This window comes from Epinephelus fuscoguttatus, linkage group LG2 (assembly GCF_011397635.1).
Source record: "Epinephelus fuscoguttatus linkage group LG2, E.fuscoguttatus.final_Chr_v1".
Lineage (NCBI taxonomy): Eukaryota > Metazoa > Chordata > Actinopteri > Perciformes > Serranidae > Epinephelus > Epinephelus fuscoguttatus.
In genome coordinates, this window is record NC_064753.1 from 27464640 (window position 1) to 27485915 (window position 21276).

At 41.6% G+C, this 21276-nt stretch overlaps 1 protein-coding gene across 1 annotated transcript in view; it reads left to right on the forward strand.

Moving 5' to 3' along the window:
• LOC125879011 (uncharacterized) overlaps positions 1-21276 on the forward strand; it is a 145697-nt gene that overhangs the window by 108792 nt on the left and 15629 nt on the right. Inside the window, exons 3-5 of the mRNA XM_049560588.1 lie at positions 4180-4324; positions 7305-7380; positions 11875-12045. Coding sequence (XP_049416545.1) covers positions 4180-4324; positions 7305-7380; positions 11875-12045 — 392 coding nt within the window. The remainder of the gene's footprint in view (positions 1-4179; positions 4325-7304; positions 7381-11874; positions 12046-21276) is intronic.

Here is a 21276-nt window from a genome sequence, read left to right on the forward strand (position 1 = left end):
TATTGAGCTAACTGGAGTAGTTTCATGTCGTATCCGACAACGGGAGGCTTTTAACAGATGACGTCCTGATGTTAGCTTTGCTGCTGCTGTTAGCTGTCCCTGTCAGCTGCAGCCACTGATGCTTTCTAGACATCGTGATTTCCCAAAACTGAATAAATACCACACATTGCAACACAAAACTGCTTTGCTAGCTCAGTCATGTTGTAACTAAGATATCCGCTTGAAAAAATATTTTTTTCACGGACCGTTTAATGAGTTATTACCTATTACAGACACCGCTAACGGCTAACAGGGCTAACAGCTAACAGTTAGCCCAGCTAAACGTGCACACAGAAATAGTAATGTTTGTTCAATCTTTGTGTTTATAGACTTTACAAACATCAGATTAGTCTAAACGGTGATACAGTGATGTGAAAAATGTGATATATAGGCTATATATATAGCTAAAAGCTCTGCTGGTTTTCTACCCGGAAGTATTTGTAAACAACAAGGTGATTCCCTCTATAGGCCGGCCAGACGGATGAGTCATGGCCTTGTAAAAGATTATGTTTGTTTGTTTTAGTTGGAAAGAATGTGTCGCCGCAAACGTGACAAACATCCACTAACTTTGACGCCGTTTTCTGCAAGCACGGCTGAGCCATTTTGTACCGCTATACGAGTTTCTAGTGGGACTATGTTTACAAACACAAGAGTTCAGCGAGCCACCGAAGGACCGCCCTGCAGATTTACTATTGGTTCTGCAACGCAGGGAGTTTTTTTAAACTCTGAAATTGCATCTGCCCATCTAAACACAAAATCTGGGAGAAAGTCATCAGTCTTTAGTTAAGCAAAGCGTCTAAAGATGGACTTGTGAGTCTAACGTCTTGGAAGCAATGGGAAATGGTTAGGACTGGGCTAAGTGGAGAAAATCAGATATCACAATACATTTGACCAGATACCTCAATATCGATATTGCAGTGATATTATAGGGTTGACTGTTGTTGCAACCACAAATAATTATACAATGAGATTTTTAATAGCAAGTGGTTAAAGGCAGCTGAAATAGTCTGATCTTTAGAAAATGACATCACTTTACTGTAATGCCGCCTTCAAAACCACGAAAAGACAACACTTACAGTATTATGATCCAAAATCTAAGAAGATATCTGTTCTAATTTCACAGTATCAAACTAACATTGATATATTGCCCAGCTCTAGTTAGCATTGATGAAAACTGAAAGACCTGACCTTCTAGCAACTCTACAGCAAATTTGTAGGTCTTGCGAAAACATTTATGTTTGGCAGTGTCATCTAACAGTGGCCACATTGCAGCATTATAATATCTGTTGACAATGTGACACTAAATCTATAGCCTGTCTTGACCTTCACTACTTAAATTGCAAACTAAATTTAAACTTGTTGGCTCTTTATGTGTGACGTAACTTTTGTCAAGCTCTTCCTTGACATTAATCTCTCTTATTATCCGGCAAATTGGAAACGAAAACCTCATAGTTACGGTCATCGATGCTTTGCCAAGACTGTTTGCTTTCCATAATATATTTGATTGGATGTTTGCATTCTCCAAAGTGCCTTTCTTTCTGTGAGTGACTGCTTGATATGAAGGCTTATTAAGCCTGTGGCAATCAATAGCAGCCTAAATGATAATGTCCAGTGCCCACCTCAAGAGCTCAAGGCCTGAGGAGAAACAGACCTGCCCTGCCCTGCCCTTCCTCCCACTTCCTTTTGTACTGCCTTTCCATGTCTTGCAGTCCACAGCTGTAGCAGCCATCACACAACCTCAGGCAGGCTAGTTAGCCCTGAGAAAAGAGCCTGAACCCCCGATCAATAACTTTAGTCTTGTCTGCCTAATTGCTCATTGGTCGACATTGGCGCCAGACTATATGTAAGTGCATGTTCCCCCGAGTGATCGACTTTGGCTCTATTTCCACCACTTCCCGCCTAGTGTTGGGCTCACGGTCTGCCCCTCTCTCTTCTCTCTTTTCTCCTGTCCTCGCCTCTGTTCACCCATGTTCCGAGTGGAGAAAACCTGACCTGATCGGCTTCTTCTCAGTTATCTCAGCGGGATGAGACCATCCAGAGACTCCAAAGAGATGAATTGCTCCCTCACCAGGCCCGTGACTCTCAAGCTGCTCAGGTAAATATCCGGGTTTAATGACGAACAGGAAGATTAGCCAGCTACTCTCGCTCGCAATTTCAATGAGCGCCAGGAAATTAGCCGGTGTCGTTTGGGGTTTTCTGAACGGCTTATTATATGATCTAATGCAGACGCACTTTATGAGCGTGTATGGAGAGGGCAGTATTGATTGTGCTCATTCTGAATTATGTGAATAGATAAAAGTGTGAGTGTGCATATATATTAGGCAATTATGCGCTCAGGTGCTAATGTAAAAATTCTGCTGAATAAATATGAAATATGCCTCTATCAGCATCCAACTTGTGTTCCCTCGACACTAGTCATTTGAGATGATAATTGGGATAGCATGTTTGCCTTTTTCTGATGAGACGAGATATTGTGATAGTTCTCCTCAGTCTGGATTTAAATGTGTATTGATCAGTGTGAGGCTCAGGAGCTCAAATCAAAACAGCAGTACAGCCCCCACACACTTGCATATATTTCTGCCTTTGTTTTTCACATTATGTTTTGGAGAAATCTTATAGTCCTTGGACATTTAACATCAGTTACTGTGTAACATTGGAAGCTCATTTGTGTTTGTTCTCGCTCTCTTTTTCCAGTAGTAGTGTGCTAATGTCATGATTTAAATGAAGTATTGATCAGTTTAGGAGGGGAGAATAGAGAGAGAGGGAGCGATTGTGAGGGAAAGAAAGCAAGACCAGGGTTATCGGTGTGGATCGCATACAGAAAGAGAGTGCTAACGGATGAGACACGTTTTAAGCGATTCCGTGAAATGGATTTCTGCATAATCTGTATTTTTAATTCAGGAATAACCGCCAGCCTCTTTTGTTTGACTTATTCCGAGAAGCAAAAACGGACATGGAGATGACACAGTGCTTTGAAGAGGGCAAGAATGGAAATAACTGTCTTTTTTTTACTCTTGGTTTTTGTTGATTTCATGGAGTATTTGCCAGCCTGTGTACAGATAGTTTAGTAATGGTTTGTCCTGGTTCCTGTCCGGGTCTCCATCTTGTCTGGTTTTAATTCCTTCGGCAACGACGACACCGCAGCAGCATCTGGCACACTGGATTAAAGCCTCCGTCCAAGTGAACCAGGAGATAGGTCTGTTTGTCTTCCTCTTACTGTCCTCCCTTCCTTTCTCCCAAGCTCCCTCCTCTCCCTCTCTCTCTCAGCGTCTTTGGCTCTCTCTCTCCCCCTCCATCCCGTCCCCTCTTGTGATTTAGCACTTCGAGGTAGTATTAATTAGTGGCCTGCTTATTATTGTTGGCGCACTTACTGTGCAGGCAACTGTTGCCAGTTTTGCAAGAGCGGTGTTTTCCACCGTTTGCTAAATATCAAAACTATATCGCTGTGTATTCTGTAGCTGCACTGTTTCAGTATAATCAGTTTTTTTCCTTTATAAAACACTGATATTTAAATTTTCTATGATTGGTTATCACATGATGTAACACTGTGTTGTCTTTGAATAGGAGATTTGTCATTTTTAGTTTTTAATTTGGATTCATCCTGTCCTTATAGTTAAAAGATTTTGTAAAGTGATTTATTTGTAAAAAATTTTTTTAACAAGAATTATGAAATCCTGAATGTACAAGTCTTGATTTTGAAGAAATATACATTTTATTTTGTTCCGTGTTGAATGTCATCATCTACATAGAGTTATTGATCAACTGATATATATTTATTTATTTGAATAAAGACATAATCCTAGCCATCACAATAAGTGTATTGTTTGTGATTTCATTGTGCAAACATTTGTTTCAATTTAGTATTGAATTTGGTTTCAAGAAAATTAAGCGTTATCTTCAGCAGTCCTTCTGACAGAATTAGCAGATGCAGGCAAATTTGAGGCCTGCCACTGACAGGACAGGACAGGACCTCTGGTTGGCTTTATTTCTGAGCTTCTGCTCAGGAGGATGGGGAACCATGGTGCATCTTAGCCTCAGCTACAGACTGAGCAGGTTTGCTGCGCAGAGAGGATAGGCTCTGTGTACTGGATTGATTTTTCTCCTCCTCTCGCTGCCCTGCCTCCTTTTGTGGTTCAGTAGCTGGACATCCAGGAGCAAGGATCTCTCAGTCGCTGCGTGAACTGCGGGAGAGCCGTCTGGATCTCCGGAGGAACAGAGTCGCATGCAGCAACACCAAAAGCAGCTTCAGAGGCAGACTCAGCAGGCCCAGGAGCTCCAGAGTCAGGTACAGTGCTCACTGCTAGGCCCGGGGTTTTCCAGCAGGCCTCAGACTCATCATGCTTCATGCGCCCATCCCTATTAATGCATTTCAATCTGAGTAGTATTTTGAGAAGCACATTTAAAATATTTCTATCCCAGCATTGCTTCATATTGATTGAACGTGGTTTTGCTGGTGCCATCTGATCTGGAATTATGCAGCTTGTGGCGTCACAGTAAAAATGTATGTATGTACATTAAGGACTGAGAGACTGATGATCAAAAATGCAACATTATGGCATTTGTGATGCATGTAAGTGCACAAATGTTGCACAGAAAGAAAAATGTGTACTTCACAGATGCATGCAGGGATGTATGTCCACTGAGTCAACAGACAAACATGTTCTGTATGACAAACAAGCACTTAGTCACATTGACAGGCAAGACAAACCCTGGATTCTGATGATTGATGACTCGGGTTTCAGACATATATTCAAGAAAAAATGCTGCTTGCCACCTTCCCAGAGGAAAAAACACTGACCAATCTGAACCACTGACTGTTGATTGATGGTGTCTGTGTCACCTGTTGCTAAGCCTCTGGGCAGACTCTGTTTGTGTTGTTCAATGAGAGCCTGAGGTGTCATCTCACTCGCACTCTTTCAGTATTGTTGACTGGAACATTCTCAATGCTGCCTTAGTCACTGTGTGAATTTATACTTATTTTCTCTGTCTCCTTGCTGCTCCTCCAAATGTCATTGCCCGCAAATATCCCCCAACATTTTACTCACTTTTTACCCACTCTGATACTCATTCAAACTCTCCACGACCTGCCGACTGTAAATTGTTCCTGAACCTAATTAAATCTGTTTCAAATTAAAAAATATCCTGTGGAGTTTTTGCCACTTGTGGCACTGTAGAGCAATATTTTGATTAAAGGTTCCCCCTTATTTTGTAACTTGTGTTTTTATAGTGATGCACGCACCAAATCAGAATGAGAATGATGTGATAAACATTATACAGACTGCAAATATCTGTAAGAGTTAGTAGGAGTAATGTGTTGAATACGTAGGAAATGCAGTCAGCATATTTGTTAGGCCTAAAGAGGTGTTACTACGAAGCAGATTCAACACAGCCAAGCTGTCTTTGCCTTAGCTAGTCAGAGATAACAGGTACCACAAAGATGGTTATCGGCTTGCTCTGTTGCCTGTTACCCAGGCTTTCTTCTTCAGGCTTTGTGCACGTTCCCATTAAAAAAATAGTCAAATGATGTGTTGAATGTTTCATTTGACTCTTGAAATTGATCAATCCCATGCCGCCTACTTATACTTTTGAAGAATATTATAAATGGAAGCAAATCAGGACCAAGCATACCAATGTAATTCAGAGGCTTCTTTTAGAGCCAGTGTGGGCAAATGAACCAGAGAACACTATGAACGCATTCAGTAGTTCAGGGAGAGCAAGAACAACTCAGTGAATAAAATAAAGATAGATTCTTACTCAGATTTTCTGCATCACTGATATACTGTAGGCTCCCCTTGCAAACAAACAATCAAACAAATTTAAAAAACAAACAAACCGCAAAGTGATGTGTAGGCGCTACTTTAATTGCACAGCTTAGTTCTGTGGCATTACTAATGTCATGTTATGGCTCAATAGGATTGCATGTATAAAGTATTCTCTGAGCTGTTTACTATATAGTGACACTGTTTCCAAAGGAGATGATTGGTGAAAGGAGCTTTTTAGATGATTTCAAGTCACAAATCAGAAAATAAACAAATCCCAACGAGGTTAATTTTTGTAACCCTCGAATCGTGCTTTGTGGTACACCTATAATGGTACTTTATATAATGTGGTTTGGTGCAAAATGACAAATACAAAAGGTTTGTTTATAATGACAACCAAACTCCAAAGGTTCACCTCTAACTCAGCATCTCCATCAACATCCAGCTCATGTGATTTAAAACTCATTATTATGAGTGAGGACTGTCTGCTGTACTGCAGCATTAACACCCATGAGATCATTATCTCATGTGACCCTGCATTGGTAAAGTATCAGCAGCACAAATGAATATTAAAAATACATCCTCAGAGGACTTGTTGGTTTAGTGCAGTGTGCAGTGATTATAAAGTTAGATATCGTAGAGCTGGAACAAAGTTCTTCAGGATATAAATAACTGGTCTGTAATCATGCAAATCATGACCATTTCTTGGCAAGTTGTGTATGTACTATAGATGCAAACTGTCTGCTCGGTGGCAGGTTGTCTGGAATTTTAGTACTGTAAATCACACAAATGTTGAAGTGCACTTGAAGCCTATGTTCAATCTAATGACATAGAATGACTGTGGCCAGTAATGTAGCTTCATAGTCCGCAGTAGAGGTGCGCCATTTGGCTGGATATTTCCTTTTTTTCTACAATAACCTATTATTAAAATTAAAATGAATTATTGTTCTGAGACTGCCAAAAATTAGTCTTCTAAGAGGCTGTATTGATTTATAAAGAATGAAACTTTTATCCTCTTAGCTTCATTGGTCCTTCACATGCTATTACCGGGCCAAAACAATTTCTGGGTATTAGAAGCTCAGAAATACATGACTAGTATGTCATGATTGTTTTTTCTGATCATCAACTGTTAATACCACTTAATGAATTTCAGCCAACTGCGTCCATTTGATGGGAACATCCCAACCATGTAAAGGTTACTGCCAAAGCAGATGGCATTTCAAACAAATCAGAGAGTTAAGCTGAAACTAAATTGAAATCTGAGGAACAGAGGGACGGTATTAAAGTGTTTAGAAAGGCGAAGAATTGACAGTAAAATTGTTTTCAAACCAGACTGTATTCTATTAAAGACTTGAAACGCTTACTGCTTTCAGTCACTTACAGTGGACAACAGATATGTCAACTTTAAAGACTTGTACTCAAGTTTCGTAAATGTGTGATTTGGATTGTAATGTGCCATGGTAGAGTATAATCTCCATCTTTTTCTCTCTGTCATGTCCTCTTCAGCTGCAGTTAAAGGGCGCCTGGAGGAAGAGAATGAAGCACTAATGAAAAGGAGTATAAGCTGGAGTGGAGAGCTCAGGTCAGCGGGACTACATTTTGACCAACACACATCCACACACATGTCCAATCTACATTCACATTGGCAGGGCTACACACACTGTATGTACCTACTTGGGAAACAAGAAAGCAATCACGCCCAACAGGGGACTCTGATCCAACATAGTGCTTCCACTCTTACATGTCAAGGTCCATAAAAGTAATGTTTCTTCTGACTCTTAAACTTTGTAAATCCACAGGGGTCACTGTACTGTTCTGCAGTGTACGTTCTTTTATAGTTATATAGCTCTCCCTTATTACCATACCGATATATTAATAATCATGGGCTCTACTGTACTTCCATAATGGAAGTACAGCATCTGCCCTATAGTTAGGGCTGATTATCAGTACTTTATACCCTTAAGGTATTGCCCTTAATAGCCCAGTTCCAAGAAGTATCAAAACTTCTCCAGTCAAACAATCACCACTAGTGTTCAATTCAATGCAATGTGATTGGCCCACTGCCCCAGCAGCTATAATATACAGTCTGTGATATGGTGAAGTTTAATGCAATGTATTTGTCAGAGCTGGCTATTCAGTGTGCCAAGATGCCACCAAAATGATACAAAATATGGCTATGCTTAACATCTGTGGTGTCTGGTGACATTTTACACAACTTCCATTCACATGATGGTGTCAAATGAAGCAGAAAAACAAGGTATCAAATGATAATCTGTTGGTATCGGTATCACTTCGAGGGCACTGATATTTGAATTTTTAAAATGATACCCAGCTCTAATTTTAATGCTGTAAAATGTTGAATGCATAATGTACTACAAGCAACCACCTGCAGATCCATGTAGAATAGCAGCTAGATGACTAACCTTAGCTCAGGTTATGGTTAACTCACTGGCCACCCTTGCAGCAGTTAGTATGGTGGATCACGTTAGCTGGGGAAGTAATCTGGCAAGCGAGCCAACTGACATATGCACTCACATAGTATTTTGCTAGTGATAACATTGGCGAGCAAGCAAGCTAAGTTAGCCGGCTATCTCTAACTAAGCTACGCTGCATTGATCTGGCATTGGTTGATTCATAGTGTCAGCTGATAAAGTAATTGCAAACAGCATGCTGACTAATTTGCCAGCCAGATCAGCCTCTAGTCTGGAAGAACTAAATGACGTTAATGACTCAAGACAATATTTTGCTTTATTAGCTAGCTAGCAATTTGTCCACGTTAGCAAGCTTGCTAAAGTTAGCTAACGTAAGTTGATCCAAATTACAATGTCACAATATATCTCACATGTCAGTGCTTCCTGTAACGTTAGGACTTCTTTCCAGCACTGGGGGGCACTGAATTGTCATACTGGCCAACAAATGAGACAATAATTAGCTAGCTATCCAGCACATCCCGCCAGAGCTCCGAGCTGCTAGGGCACTCTCCTGACAACTGATTTTCACTCCTCAAATACAGACTGGCCAATCATAGTGTAGCATTGGCCAGCTCCGACAAGGGTCGGACAACAGGCTGTGCTCCATGGACTCTCATACAATCCTTTCAGATTTCTGGCTGGTTTAGTGGATCAGAAGCTAAACGTTCTGCTTGGGGCACATCTATTAATAATACTCCTTACCTGGAGAGGTTGGAAGGAGATATATGTTGTTGCCTGTTCCAAAACCAAAATCAAACCCTGAAAAGTATAGGGTTAGCTAGCAAGCTAGCTAGCTACTGTAGGGATAGCTCACTGAATGCACACACATGCTACTTTTGCTTTTTAATGATTATAACAGTGAATAAAAACCTACCCTGCTCTACAGGGACCAGTGAAGGGAAGCAGGGAAACTTTGCAGATATTCAACCAGCTGTGTGTCATCGCAATGTGTACAAATGAACAGTGTTTGGCTTCCCCCAGAGCTCCCTTCCCATCACCTGGTGGAGGTTCACCGGCTGTGGCATTGGCCATGGGGAGAAGCCAAACAACTTTAATCTGCACACACTGTGATGACATACAGCTGGTTCAGAATCAGCAAAATGTCCCTTTATTTTTGTTGTCTGCTGTCTGATCGCCAGTGATGTGGTCATTTACTTCTAAACTGTGATCTGTAGCCTATAGTTAGGATTTAGCTTCTGCATTCATCTTTTTTAATTTGTGTTTGCTGCTCAGTTAGTTTCACATCCTGGATACTTCCTTAAAATGTATTTTGTAGACCCCTCTGTCTGCCTTCTCTGAAATCAATTTTTCGTTTTTCCAAAAATTTCTTCAGGGAGTGCAGTTAGTTACAGTGTGTACTCATGCCAGCTCTGAGAGCTTAACAAACCATCACAAAGGGGTGGGGCTTAGCGAAAGGTCAATTGATGGCAGCCTGGACCTTAGCCACTGTAGCAACTCAAGTTCAGCCAGTGCAAGCCTCAGCCCTAGGGTTCCCAGTGGGCTGGCGGCTAGTGCAGCGCAGGGTGTAATCTATGGAACTGCAGCAACAGAAGTTTGCTAATCTGGTGGGGACTTCTGGTGGTCAAGAAGGTAGTCCAGGATCAGACCCCTGGCACTCGGGCGCTTGGTCTTGCTCTGGCTGAATTTGAGTTGGTGCAAATGAAGGTCATTTTCCGCCAGGGCCACTGCTACAAAATGTGTATTATGAAAACACAGCATGTGTAGACAGTGTTGTGATGGGTGTTGGTCATTTGTTGACGGTACCAGACTCCATCTCTTAGCGAGATGGAGTCTGGTACCTGTACCTGGTGAGGCACAGGAATGCACATATTGTCACATCCTTTGGATTTTCTGGGAAGTCTTCTTCTGCGACTCCTTTACTTGGAAATCAGTCCACAGGCTGCTAGAGGCAACAGAAAAAGGCAGGGAAAGGTCGCAGTTTTTGAGTTACATTACAACCTGTTCACTCAATAGCAATAAAAAAACAATTTATGCATTTTTAAAGATACATACAGTACCTCTAATAAAAACACTAACAATAATAAGTGTTGTAGATAACTAAAATAAAAAGAAATTTCAGCAAGAGTTACGAAACTAAAATTGACTCTATAATAGACTCTGTGCATCTGCCAGCAATCAAGGTATGGTGAAATTCAGATCTTCACTAACAAAGTAAAATTTCTCTGTAGGTGGATTGCTAATAAAAAATGTTGGGACTGGCCGTGGCCTTTGTGCCTGTATAGTTTATTGAAAATATCAGAGAGAATGATTGTGGCTTTGAATTTAATTTGTAATTGTTGTGCCTTTCTGCCTGTGGTTCTGAATGTGATTGTAACCTCTGTGAACTTTTGATAGGCATCACTTTGACACAGACTTTTCACACTTCTTCTAAATGGTTTCAAGTGTGGACAGCTTTTGTGGGTTCAGCAGCCTTAGCTATTGCTAATACTTTAGGTGCAGAAAATCAAACATCCAACAGTCCAATCTCTATTGACAAGCAGTAGAATTCAATAAAATAGGCCACTCATAAGCACTCAGTGCTTTTCTTAGACTTCATTTTTTGAACACACTTTTATAGTAAGCCATGTTTACCATGAGTCAGTGTCTTGCTGCTGTCATTATAAAGGAAAGGACTTCGGCAACTCTATATCAGTGCCTCTGGTTTTAGAATGAGAAGTTTAACAATCACATGAGTGTAATGTTTGTGCCACATAATGGTGAAGGTTCTCAGTCATCCAGGTCATGGTAATCTTAAATGCTATATCATAGGCAACTGGACTTGCTTGGGTTTCTTGAAGACATTTCACCTCTCATCTTAGAGACTTCTAAAGTTCTTTGTGCCACATATTTTGGCCATGGACGGTTTGCTCCTGCATGTCTCATTTCTGGTTGTGAATTCCCTGTTGGAAGTTTCTTCCTTGAAATGCTGGCTGGCAAGTCTCAGGACCAAAAGTGATGGATAGTTAGTTCAACATAGGTATGGGTCTTACACAGGAATGTGTAATGCTAAGAATGAAGATGGATAGTTGAACTCATTTCCATGTGTTTCCAGAACTGGAGATGAACCTTCACTCACTGCTGGTCTCACTCTCAGGAGTATCAGAAGAAGATAAAACTCTAACACCTATCTTTCGGTTTGGAGATGACCATGTATCAGTTGTGTGTTTCATACTGTATTACAGTATGTATTTAAAGGAATAGTTAGCCATTTTGACAAAGGAACTTCCAGAAAGTGGCTACATCTGGCAAAGAAATAGTCCAGCACGTAACCTTTGGTAAAAACCAAATCTGTTGTTTTTACGCTTTGTTTTTTACAAGAATTAAAGAAACATTTTGAATGTTAATTTGTGACCTCTATGGGTGCTGCTTGGCTGATATTTTTCTTTTTTTTTTTAGTTTTGGACAGAGCCAGGCTAGCTGTTTACCCCGTTTACAGTATTTATGCTTGGTGAACCGAGCCATCTACAGCTTCATGTTTGACAGTCAGTTATAAGAGTGGTCTCAATAGTCTCGTATAAATCTCACCAAAAAGGCGAATAAGCATATTTCCCAAAATGTCAAATTATTTCTTGAAGCATGTTTGCTTGTCTGTGTTTATCCTTCAGGTGTAGCAGTAATGACAGAAAAATGCTCTTTGCAGAGTTGCAGCACGGGGCAGATTGGCTGCAGAGATGCACCCAGGTGGGGCACAGATGTAAAGACCTGCAGGCTCATCTGGGGCAGAGACCTACCTCACTTATACAGTGCCAGAAAAACACACAGGACACCAGGAGCAGGTGAGAGAACCACCACTTTCTTAAGCATTTAGATTTTTTACTTAAGCAAGTTAAAACTCTTAAGCTGACATCTGAAATATTTCTGCACAATGTGCTGTAATTTAACAAGAAATATAGCTTAACTGATTTTTGCCAGTGAGACTTATTTTAGCTGCCATGAATAAGTTAATTAGAGTAATACATTCTCTATAGGTAACTCAAATGATTACCTGCCTGAAACGTACAATTGTTAGAGTATAGTTTCTGTTTACCAGCCAAATGTTGGCTGCAAAAGTAATGATATGGTTGTTGTAGTTCACAAAACAGAGCTACAATGGATTTATTGGTAAATTACATAGGGAAAGAAGGGTAAGTCTTACCTTGCACAGCAGCTGGATTCAGGTGATATCACAAGATCAAATAAAAATCCATCCTGTCAGGCCTCCAGTAAGGGACTTGGCATTTCATCTGGGGGTGGTACCTTACGTCCTGTGTCATGCAGAGTGTTGTGTGCCTGATAAGCATTCATGTCGGCTTGCATTGGGTCATCTTGTAATTTTTTGAATAAGATAGCAAAACTGTAACCATAGAAGTTGTTTCTTAACCTAATCTTTGCCTTGAGATTAAACGTACAGGAGACCTCACGCCTAACTGTAACTTCAAACAGTGAGAATTTTAAATTCTTTTGTGAGTCTTGATTTACGAAGATACACTTCGATTTCTGCTCCTTGTACTACTAGCAAGGCTGCAAACACAATGAGTCTTCCCTGCAGATTTTCAAACGACTTACCTGACTGCTGATAGGTTCTCAAATTGACCATCATATTTTTACACTTGAAAATATGTACAACTGAGTAGTGCTTAAATATATTAATATTTAGATGGACTAAATCATCGTCCTTGTACATCAGTGTGAGACCAAATATACAAATTACAAGAAAACATGAATAATATATTCTGTATGCTTTCATCTCATATTGTGTGTCTGTATTATTCAGTCTAGTTTGCCAAAATTCCAAGCTTTAGAAAACATCAAGCCCAAAATTTGCCCCATCAGTCCATCTTCTTATTTTCATCAAACCAAAATCATTCAGGATTTTTATTATAATATAAAGCATTAAAGTGCACTCACTGGCAGAGATGGTCATGGAGCTCGCCGAAGTGAACAATTCTACGTCCTGCAAAACCACGCCCATCTGGGTGAAATGCCAGTTTTTTTAGGGATTCCCCTTCATGTAATATGTTTGTGTTCACACCAACAGCAGTTTGGAACAATTAGCATCCTGTTAGGAAGTACTGGCAGCTACGGTCATGGTATAGGTGTGCGTGGCGAGACAAGAAAAGGGGGACTGTTTATTCGAAACAACAATGGCATTTTTTTTTTTGGAAGTTTAGGGTAGATGCTGCAAGATCATTAGTTATATCTCATCTGGAGAGGTTTTTTTCATGCAATGAAGGTTTTTCTCCATGTTTTCACTCATCTTCTGGCTTTGGCCTCTGTGATAGACAAGACAGACAGATGGTTCAACCAATCACATGCCAAGTATTTCTTAAAAGTGCCTGCCCTTTTCCAAACAGTTAACAATGACAGCTGCTCAGATTTGTTCTGTGTAACAAACCATGTGGAGCGTCAGGTGAGGGTAAATCTGCAGCATTGTAACCAACACCAGCACCAACTTTACTTTCCAAAGTATTGAGAGTTATTACTGCCTGTCTGTCTACATAGTGTATATGCATTGTCTTGCATTAGCACCTCAGGTTTAATGCATTGCCTTTCTCTCTCCGGCACCCATTACTGCAACACTACATTATTCTTATTCACTGGAGGTTTAGGAAATTGTATGCAAGAGAAAAGACGATTTTGTGTGTGTGTGTGTGTGTGTGTGTGTGTGTGTGTGTTGGCACTGGCAGATGTGTGTATAAGTTTGCAGGCCTATTTATTTTATTCATGCACATGTGCACGTATGTGCGTGTTTGTGTGTGGGCACATGTGGGTTTCTGGTATTTGTCTCCTCAGTCTCTGTGTCACCTTTGTTGACTTTGTCTCTCTCCTTCTGCAACACTGTGCTCTCCGCTTTAATGACGCATATATCCTATCTCCAGTCGCTGCCTAATCCTTGCAGCGCTGGCTCAGGAACAGATTACTGCTTCCAGACACCAGAGGAGAGAAGAGCAGAGCGGGGTGGGGGTTGGAGGGTAGAAAGGTAGAAAGAGATGCCTCAGTGATACAATATACAGAGAGATCGAGGGGGGCCAGCACATGCATGTGAATGTGCACACATACACACGACATCCATTGAGATAATTTTGAATAGAAATACATCCACTGTCTGTTTATGCTTTGTTCTGTTACACCACATGCTCATTTCATTTACCTTTTTTAAAGTGAAAATGAGCTCTGACATTTTAGATTAGAAATAAATGTATCACACAAACAGTCAGTGCAATGCAATGCGCAGTGGAAAGCTTTTCCCCAAATGCCTAGTGTAAAAAGATAAAAAGTAACACTGTGGAAAGCAAGACACTGGACATCTTACTGATTGCTGTGCTTTCTTGCCATTACATGCAGAGTTGTCCAACATGGCTGCCTCAATCAGCAGGTACAGTGCTCCCGTCAGCTCAGACCTCAGCCAACAGAATCAAAATAGTGATTTTACGAGGTAGGGCGTTCTCCATAGCAGATCAATAAAGTCTTGTGTTATTATTGCATTTTGTTCACATTATTATTCCCTTTGTAGGATCACAATGTTTTTTATATTTGCTCAGCCAGTTCCAGGCACCCTCTGGCCTGCTGGGCTTTATTTCTACAAACTGGTAAACATGTTCTGTATTGTCAGCTGCTACTTAGCACTCAGTCATGTGTTTCCTTATACATCCAATTTTGAGGGTTATTCAAGATACAGTACATATTAAAGCTTGGGACATAGTGGAAGTAGAAGGTGTAGGTAAGCTTGCCCCCTTCTAAACATGGTTATCTTGTGGGTAATTAGAGCCTCCAGCAGACCCATAGCTCCAGGTGTAAATAATTGGGAGTGGTATGTGCTGAAGTGGTGTTGTCTGTCCAGCGGCTGCTGTCATCATGCCGGCTGCTTCCCAAGAACATGACTTTTAGGACCAAATGATTGCTAATAAAACATTTGATTGAGAGGAGAAGAGAGTGAGCACCATAAACAGGCTGGATTCTGCCCTTTAATTTCGCCATCGTCAGAGAATTGGTTTTGCTGTGCTGCAGAGTAGGTCCCACACACAAGCAGTTTAGTTGTCTGCCCAAGGACTGAAATTTAATTTAGCCAGTGTGTTGTGAGTGTGGGTGTGCACACGTGTGTGTGTGTGTGTGTGTGTGTGTGTGTGTGTATGCGCATGCGTCTGTCAGTCTGACTGTCTTTGTCTGTGCCTGTGTGTCTGTCTGCATGAGTCAGTTTGGAGTGCCTCTGTGTGCAAAAACTGGCTTTGCATGAACTGCATATGTAAGAGCTTGTGCTGCAGTGTTTGTGTGTTCGTGCTGTATTTTGTGCCTTTTTTTTTTTTTTTTTTTAAATTCTCCAGTGAATTAAGCATTTTACTCCGCCAGGTTGTTACAGTACCATTTTACACTGTCTGGTTGTACTGAGGCGGTTATTTGCTCCGTGCACTGCTCTGTTGTTTCTGGATTTGAATACTTCTTAGTGTAGTTTTTGCAATTGATGTGTTATCATTGTGCTAACCTGTAAACCTAAGAATGCCCTCAGTAGCTGTTGGCATCATCAGTTTGTTGTAGAAAACATTTTGTCAGTAATTTTTAGTTGAGTGTATGCTGATTGCATGTTTAGAAAGTACATCAGCCGAATTGTTTAACAGTGGTTGCGTTGGGATTTCAGTGTGGCTAGTTTGTAGCACTTCTTTGTGTGTATGTACGTGTGTGTTTATGGTGCTGGTTCCTGATGAAAGCCTAGAGCAGACGCATATATCAGAGCTCCAGCACTAATAAAAGGCCAGCAAGCTGTGCTCCTCTCCTTCTGGGAACAGCACCGCTTTTTACTGCTTCTCTGACAGCAAGATAAAGTGCCCTTCCAATTAGAAAAATATTTGGCCACATACCTACCAACAGCAATCCTGGGTTTTTATTTTTCATGCCATTTGATCAGGAATCCTTGCTATTTTTACAGTGTGCTTTCTTATCATCGGGTCCTGGGTATGCACATGTTAATGTGCACCCCGCCACTGCACCATAATGCTGTATAATGAAATAACCGTGGTTTTATTTTGGTGTCTCTCCTCTCATTTTGGTCTTTCTTCCAGATGGGTAGGGCTGTGTTCACTTCTGCTTTGGTTTGGGAGTGAGGCAGTATGTGTTTTAGCATTTTGCATGAGAGGATTCATGCTGCTGTGTGTGTTTGTGTTGATGTCATTCTTGTTGCCCCTGTCATCCGTCTGTGCCTCATACAGAGATGTGTGCATATATACTTAACCGCTGATGCTAGTCCCCATCTCTGTTTAAGAATACTGTAGATGGTTTTTTTCCCCCGTTTTTTTTTTTTTTTTTCCAGAGAGTGCATTAAAATTAAATTCTCTCTTGTTGTTGTGAAAAGAGGCACACGTAAAAAATAATTGGCTGTAGGAGAGAACAAAGGGCTGGCTCCTCTCTCCTCCCTGCACACCCCAGCCAGGCATTAATATCAAGCCTGCTGCATTGTTCTGCTGTCTGCAGCCATCCCCCTAGCCAGACACTCAGCTCTGGAGAAGTCACTTTTAATGTCTGATAATCAAGGTGAATTTTCAAAAAGCTGCCATTTTCAAATGATGGTGTATATATTATGTGTAGATGGGAGTTCAGGAGCAGAGGAGCTCCACTTGGTGAGAGAGGGAGCTTCAGCCATGCGAAGTGAAAGAGAGACACCTAACGGCCACAGAGGGAACTGCAGGCTGATTTTTCGCTCTAATCAGAATTCTGTGAAGGACGGGAGCCAGCTGGTGTTTCAGTGTCACTGCCGAAATTTGCCTGATAATTTCCTTTGTATTTAAGATATTTGTTTTTTGAGTGTGTCCGTGTAAAAAGCACCTCAGTATCTGCTACAATGTACACAGTCCAATATTGCAGCATCTATATGTGTCTCCTGTGGCAGTGGGGTGTCAGGGGAGTGTATTTCTAGAGTACAGACACTGCCTGCTGTTGCCCCTTGCTGAAGGGAGCTCTTGTGCAGCGTTATTGGGGAATCAGGCAGCCAGCAGCAGAGCAGTGGAGCTCCATTTCCCTGCTACAGGGCACAGACTCATCTTCCTCTTGCTCCTCCCATCTCCCCTCATCCCCCTCCACTAGGTATGATTATTTCTCCTCCGCTCCACCGCACCATTATATTCCAGGTCCGCAGTTACCCCTCCCTGCTGTCATTTTTCATGGCATGTTTTTGCCCGTGTGCAGTGCTGCACATTTGCACTGTGCCTGTGCAATATGTTAAGGAGGTGAATATATGCAGTGTGCAGAATGTAATAAGTATATATTTATTTTCTTTGCTGGTGATTTACTGGTTTTTCCGGTGCTTGAGAAAAAAGGCCGGCTCTAGCCATGTATCTTAACAAACATGACTGCTGCGTATGCACTCGCCTCCAAGGCTTTTTACTCACCGGGGAAACAAAATTATACATCTGAGGCAGGCTGGTTGTTTTTCGTGCTATGACTGTTAAAAACCTGCTCTGTATTTTGGGGTATAAGCCTTGCTAACACCAGCTGGGTAAAGTTTTGGGTGTATGTGGCATTTGTTACATTTCAGATACAATTTTAGATTCAGTTTTGCAGAAATCGCAATGTTGACAGCTGATCAGGAGATCGGACATGGTGGCTCATTGGGCTTTTGTTTGTACTTAAAATATCCGTGTAATAACTGACAGGAAGCCAGGCATACAGCCATCAACAGCAAAGGTTGTTCACCATCTTCTATCTGCCTCTCCATACTGCCCCCCAGTAGTCCTGCAAAAAACACAGGCATGATATGAGTCTCCAAAACGCAAATACACCACACACACACACACACACACACACACACACACACACACACACACACACACACACACACACATACACACACAGAGATATGGCTGAAATTGACATTACAGTCAGAGGGGAAGTAGATCTAACCCTGTGAAACAGTAGGATTTAAATGGAGTCTGTGCTGGGAGCAGCACGGTGTACAAGTCTCCCTCTGTGAAGCTGTCACAGTAGGACACTTGCAGACTTGCATAACTGAAAATAGAAAGAAAAAAAAACCTTAATTCTTAAAGATACACTACCTGATTTTGTTATTGTGCCCACTGCTGCCCATAATTCAGAAGCACTTCCTCCCAGCTCACCGAGGATGAGTTTGAAAAAAAAAAAAAAATCAGCAGTGAGCAGGAAAAAGAAAACAGAAACAGGAAATGTGGAGGCGATATTGACAACTAAAGCAAACTCAGAGAGTCTGCTGCAGAGATGATGTAAAATATGATCCAGTGTGTGTACGAGTGTCATTGATTATTTGAGCTTTAAGTTTTCTTGCTAAAAAAAAAAAGACTCAGTGCAGTAGTGCAGTACTCTGTGAAATGAAGACACTTGTTAATTTACACCCCACTGTGGATGTGTATTCTTTTAGATGACTGTCTATATTATATTTATGTATCAATATATACTGTCTACTGACAGCGTACAGATATCTTTTATATATTGACTCCCTAATCATGTTGACACTCTAATTTTAAAATATTTACTGTGGTGGTTTTGTTTGTATCCAGTATTATAGTGCAGCGTCTATATATAGAGAATCTGTCCCCTGGCTGTGGGTTTCAATGCAGATCATATCATACCACATCTTCTATCAAGAACAACGTCGAGTGAACAGGCAGGCTCATATTGTATTGTCATATCCGTCAGTGTCACAACTGCCAACAAGGAGGCTCAAATTTCTCCTTTTTGTGTTGATTCATAAAAATGTACAAAATTGAATACATCTCAGGGCTTACAGTGCTTGTTCATGCTCCTGTACGATGCACCTGATACCTGGTACGTCGCCTTGATGTAACATTGTTTATAGATAACTCGGTTTTGCCTTCAGTGTGATTGCATAATAACCAAGCATTCAAATGTGTGAGTGCTTTATTTGTTCCCCGGCAGTAGTCGTGGTAGCATTATTTTTCTTCGGCTGGTTGGAGGGCATACTTTCAAAGTGTGGATCACAGCTGTGGTGCAGAATAAAGACGGAGAAAGGAGGAGGAGAGGGCCACAGGCATTCTGATGAAAGGATGTGCGGGGAATCTGGAGTGTGGAGAGAGAGGGAGCGTTTTGCCAGTCCAGTGTGGCAGAGCAGGTCTGGCCCCGTGCCAGCCTGGGCACTGTGCCCACGAGGAGGCAGTGTGTGGCCAGCACTGACTGTAGCGCAGAGAGAGAGCAGGAGAGACGTACAGACAGCAAGAGAGAGACAGAGAGATACAAATGTGTCTGTGGGGGGTGTCTGAGGCTGACTGGCAGAAGAGCTTTAGTCTGCATTTGCATGTGAAGTGGCCAGGTTGTGATACAGCAGGAGAGAGGAGGGCGGCAGGGGAGAATGAGGAGAGATTTCCTGGGCAGTGTTATGTCACCAGCTCTATTACTGATCACAGGCCTAGTGTATACAAGCAGCGCTGGGTAAACTTGCAGTTAAACTTGTATCCTGTTCTTACCGCAGAGGAGTCGACAGAACAATTGGCACAGTTCATTTAATCAGGCATTTGTTGTTTCTTTTAATCATGCACTTGATTGTTGCTGTTAATTGCTTCGTCTATTGTTTCTTTATGCACTGCCTGAGTAAATACTTTCTCCATGGGACGCAAATGTTATCTCTCTGCTTTGTATGCATTTACATATTGTTTGCCTTTCTACATATTATCTCCCCCTCCCTCCCCCTCTCTCTCTGTTCTCCTCTTTGTATCCTTAAAATATTCTGCACACCCCTCAGCAGTTCCGCATGGCAGACAGCCCTAATATAATCTGTGCGTCTGAATTCTAATTTATACCGTCAGGATAAAATAAATAGTCTGCAGTTAATTATGGGGAGCCAGCTCCTGGCTTTGCCCCGATGATTTATGAAGTGCACGTAGGCATTCTGCAACGCATTTTTCTTAATTTATTTTTAATCTGTCTTTCAATTAATTTTACTGCAAACGTCTTAATGATGGCAGAGGGCTGCGTTAATGAGGCCGGTGAGGTGAAATGAACAGGCACTCACCCCTGTGGGGTGGAAGTGAGAGGCTTTGAGGATGGGGTCATGCAAAGGGTCTCATGCAGCCACAGAGGTTCCGTCACTGCCATGTCTTTACGCTACCCCCAAGATGTTTTTAGCATACCGCATGTGTCAAAGGAAATGGCTCTACTGAGGAAAATTATCATTTTCACTTCTTTTGGAGCAGTTTGTTTCGTGATGTGCAGCAGAGTTTTTTTGTGCCTTATTTGACTTCCTCCAGTGAAAACAATACAATACAATGTCAGTTGTTCTCAGTGATTGGCATCTTCACACCCACCATCACTTCTACTTAAGCTGGTTCATTCAAGTGTTGTAGAGGAAGTGTCACTCTATTCTTGAACTACGCCCATTCATCCAGTGATTTTGACACTGCGTGATTGTCCAATTCGCACATCTTGTAGACTACTCACAAATTCAGCCCATGAATAAAAGTCGTATTCACAGTGGAATTGAATGAGCCATGTTTTTTTTGTTCTTCTTTGTGACTAATGACTTCATGGTTAAGTAAAAATGTAGTGCAACTTTCATAGCCTGGCTGTTTGCTGACTGACCAACTTGAGGAAGTGGATTTCAGGTGTTGTTACTTGCTTGTCTTTTTGTCTTGAAGCTTGTGTGGATTCACAATCTGCTTGCTCATACAGTCATTGTCCCTGTGTGTCTTGACTCTGGGCTCTCCAGAGGAGGGAGAGAAAGCAGCAGTCTCTGCCTCACAGACAAGAAAATGCCTCATATGATTAGAAGCATTTTATCCATCGTTTCACCCCCTCTCAAATTAGACCAATGTCTCTTCTGTACTTGTTATGCACCATCGTTTTCTGCCAATTAGCATGGAGCGTCTCAGCGCTGGAAGGGCCTGGTGTGGGGTAGGCAGGAAAGCGATGTAACCGTGGTGGTCAGCTACCAGACAGCTCACATCAGCCTACCCCATTAGGGACATCCGCACACAGCTCTCTGCATCAGGATGCTCTCATTTACCGCCTCCACATCCAGCCATTTATCTCTCTTTCCCCCGCTCTCACTCTCTTCT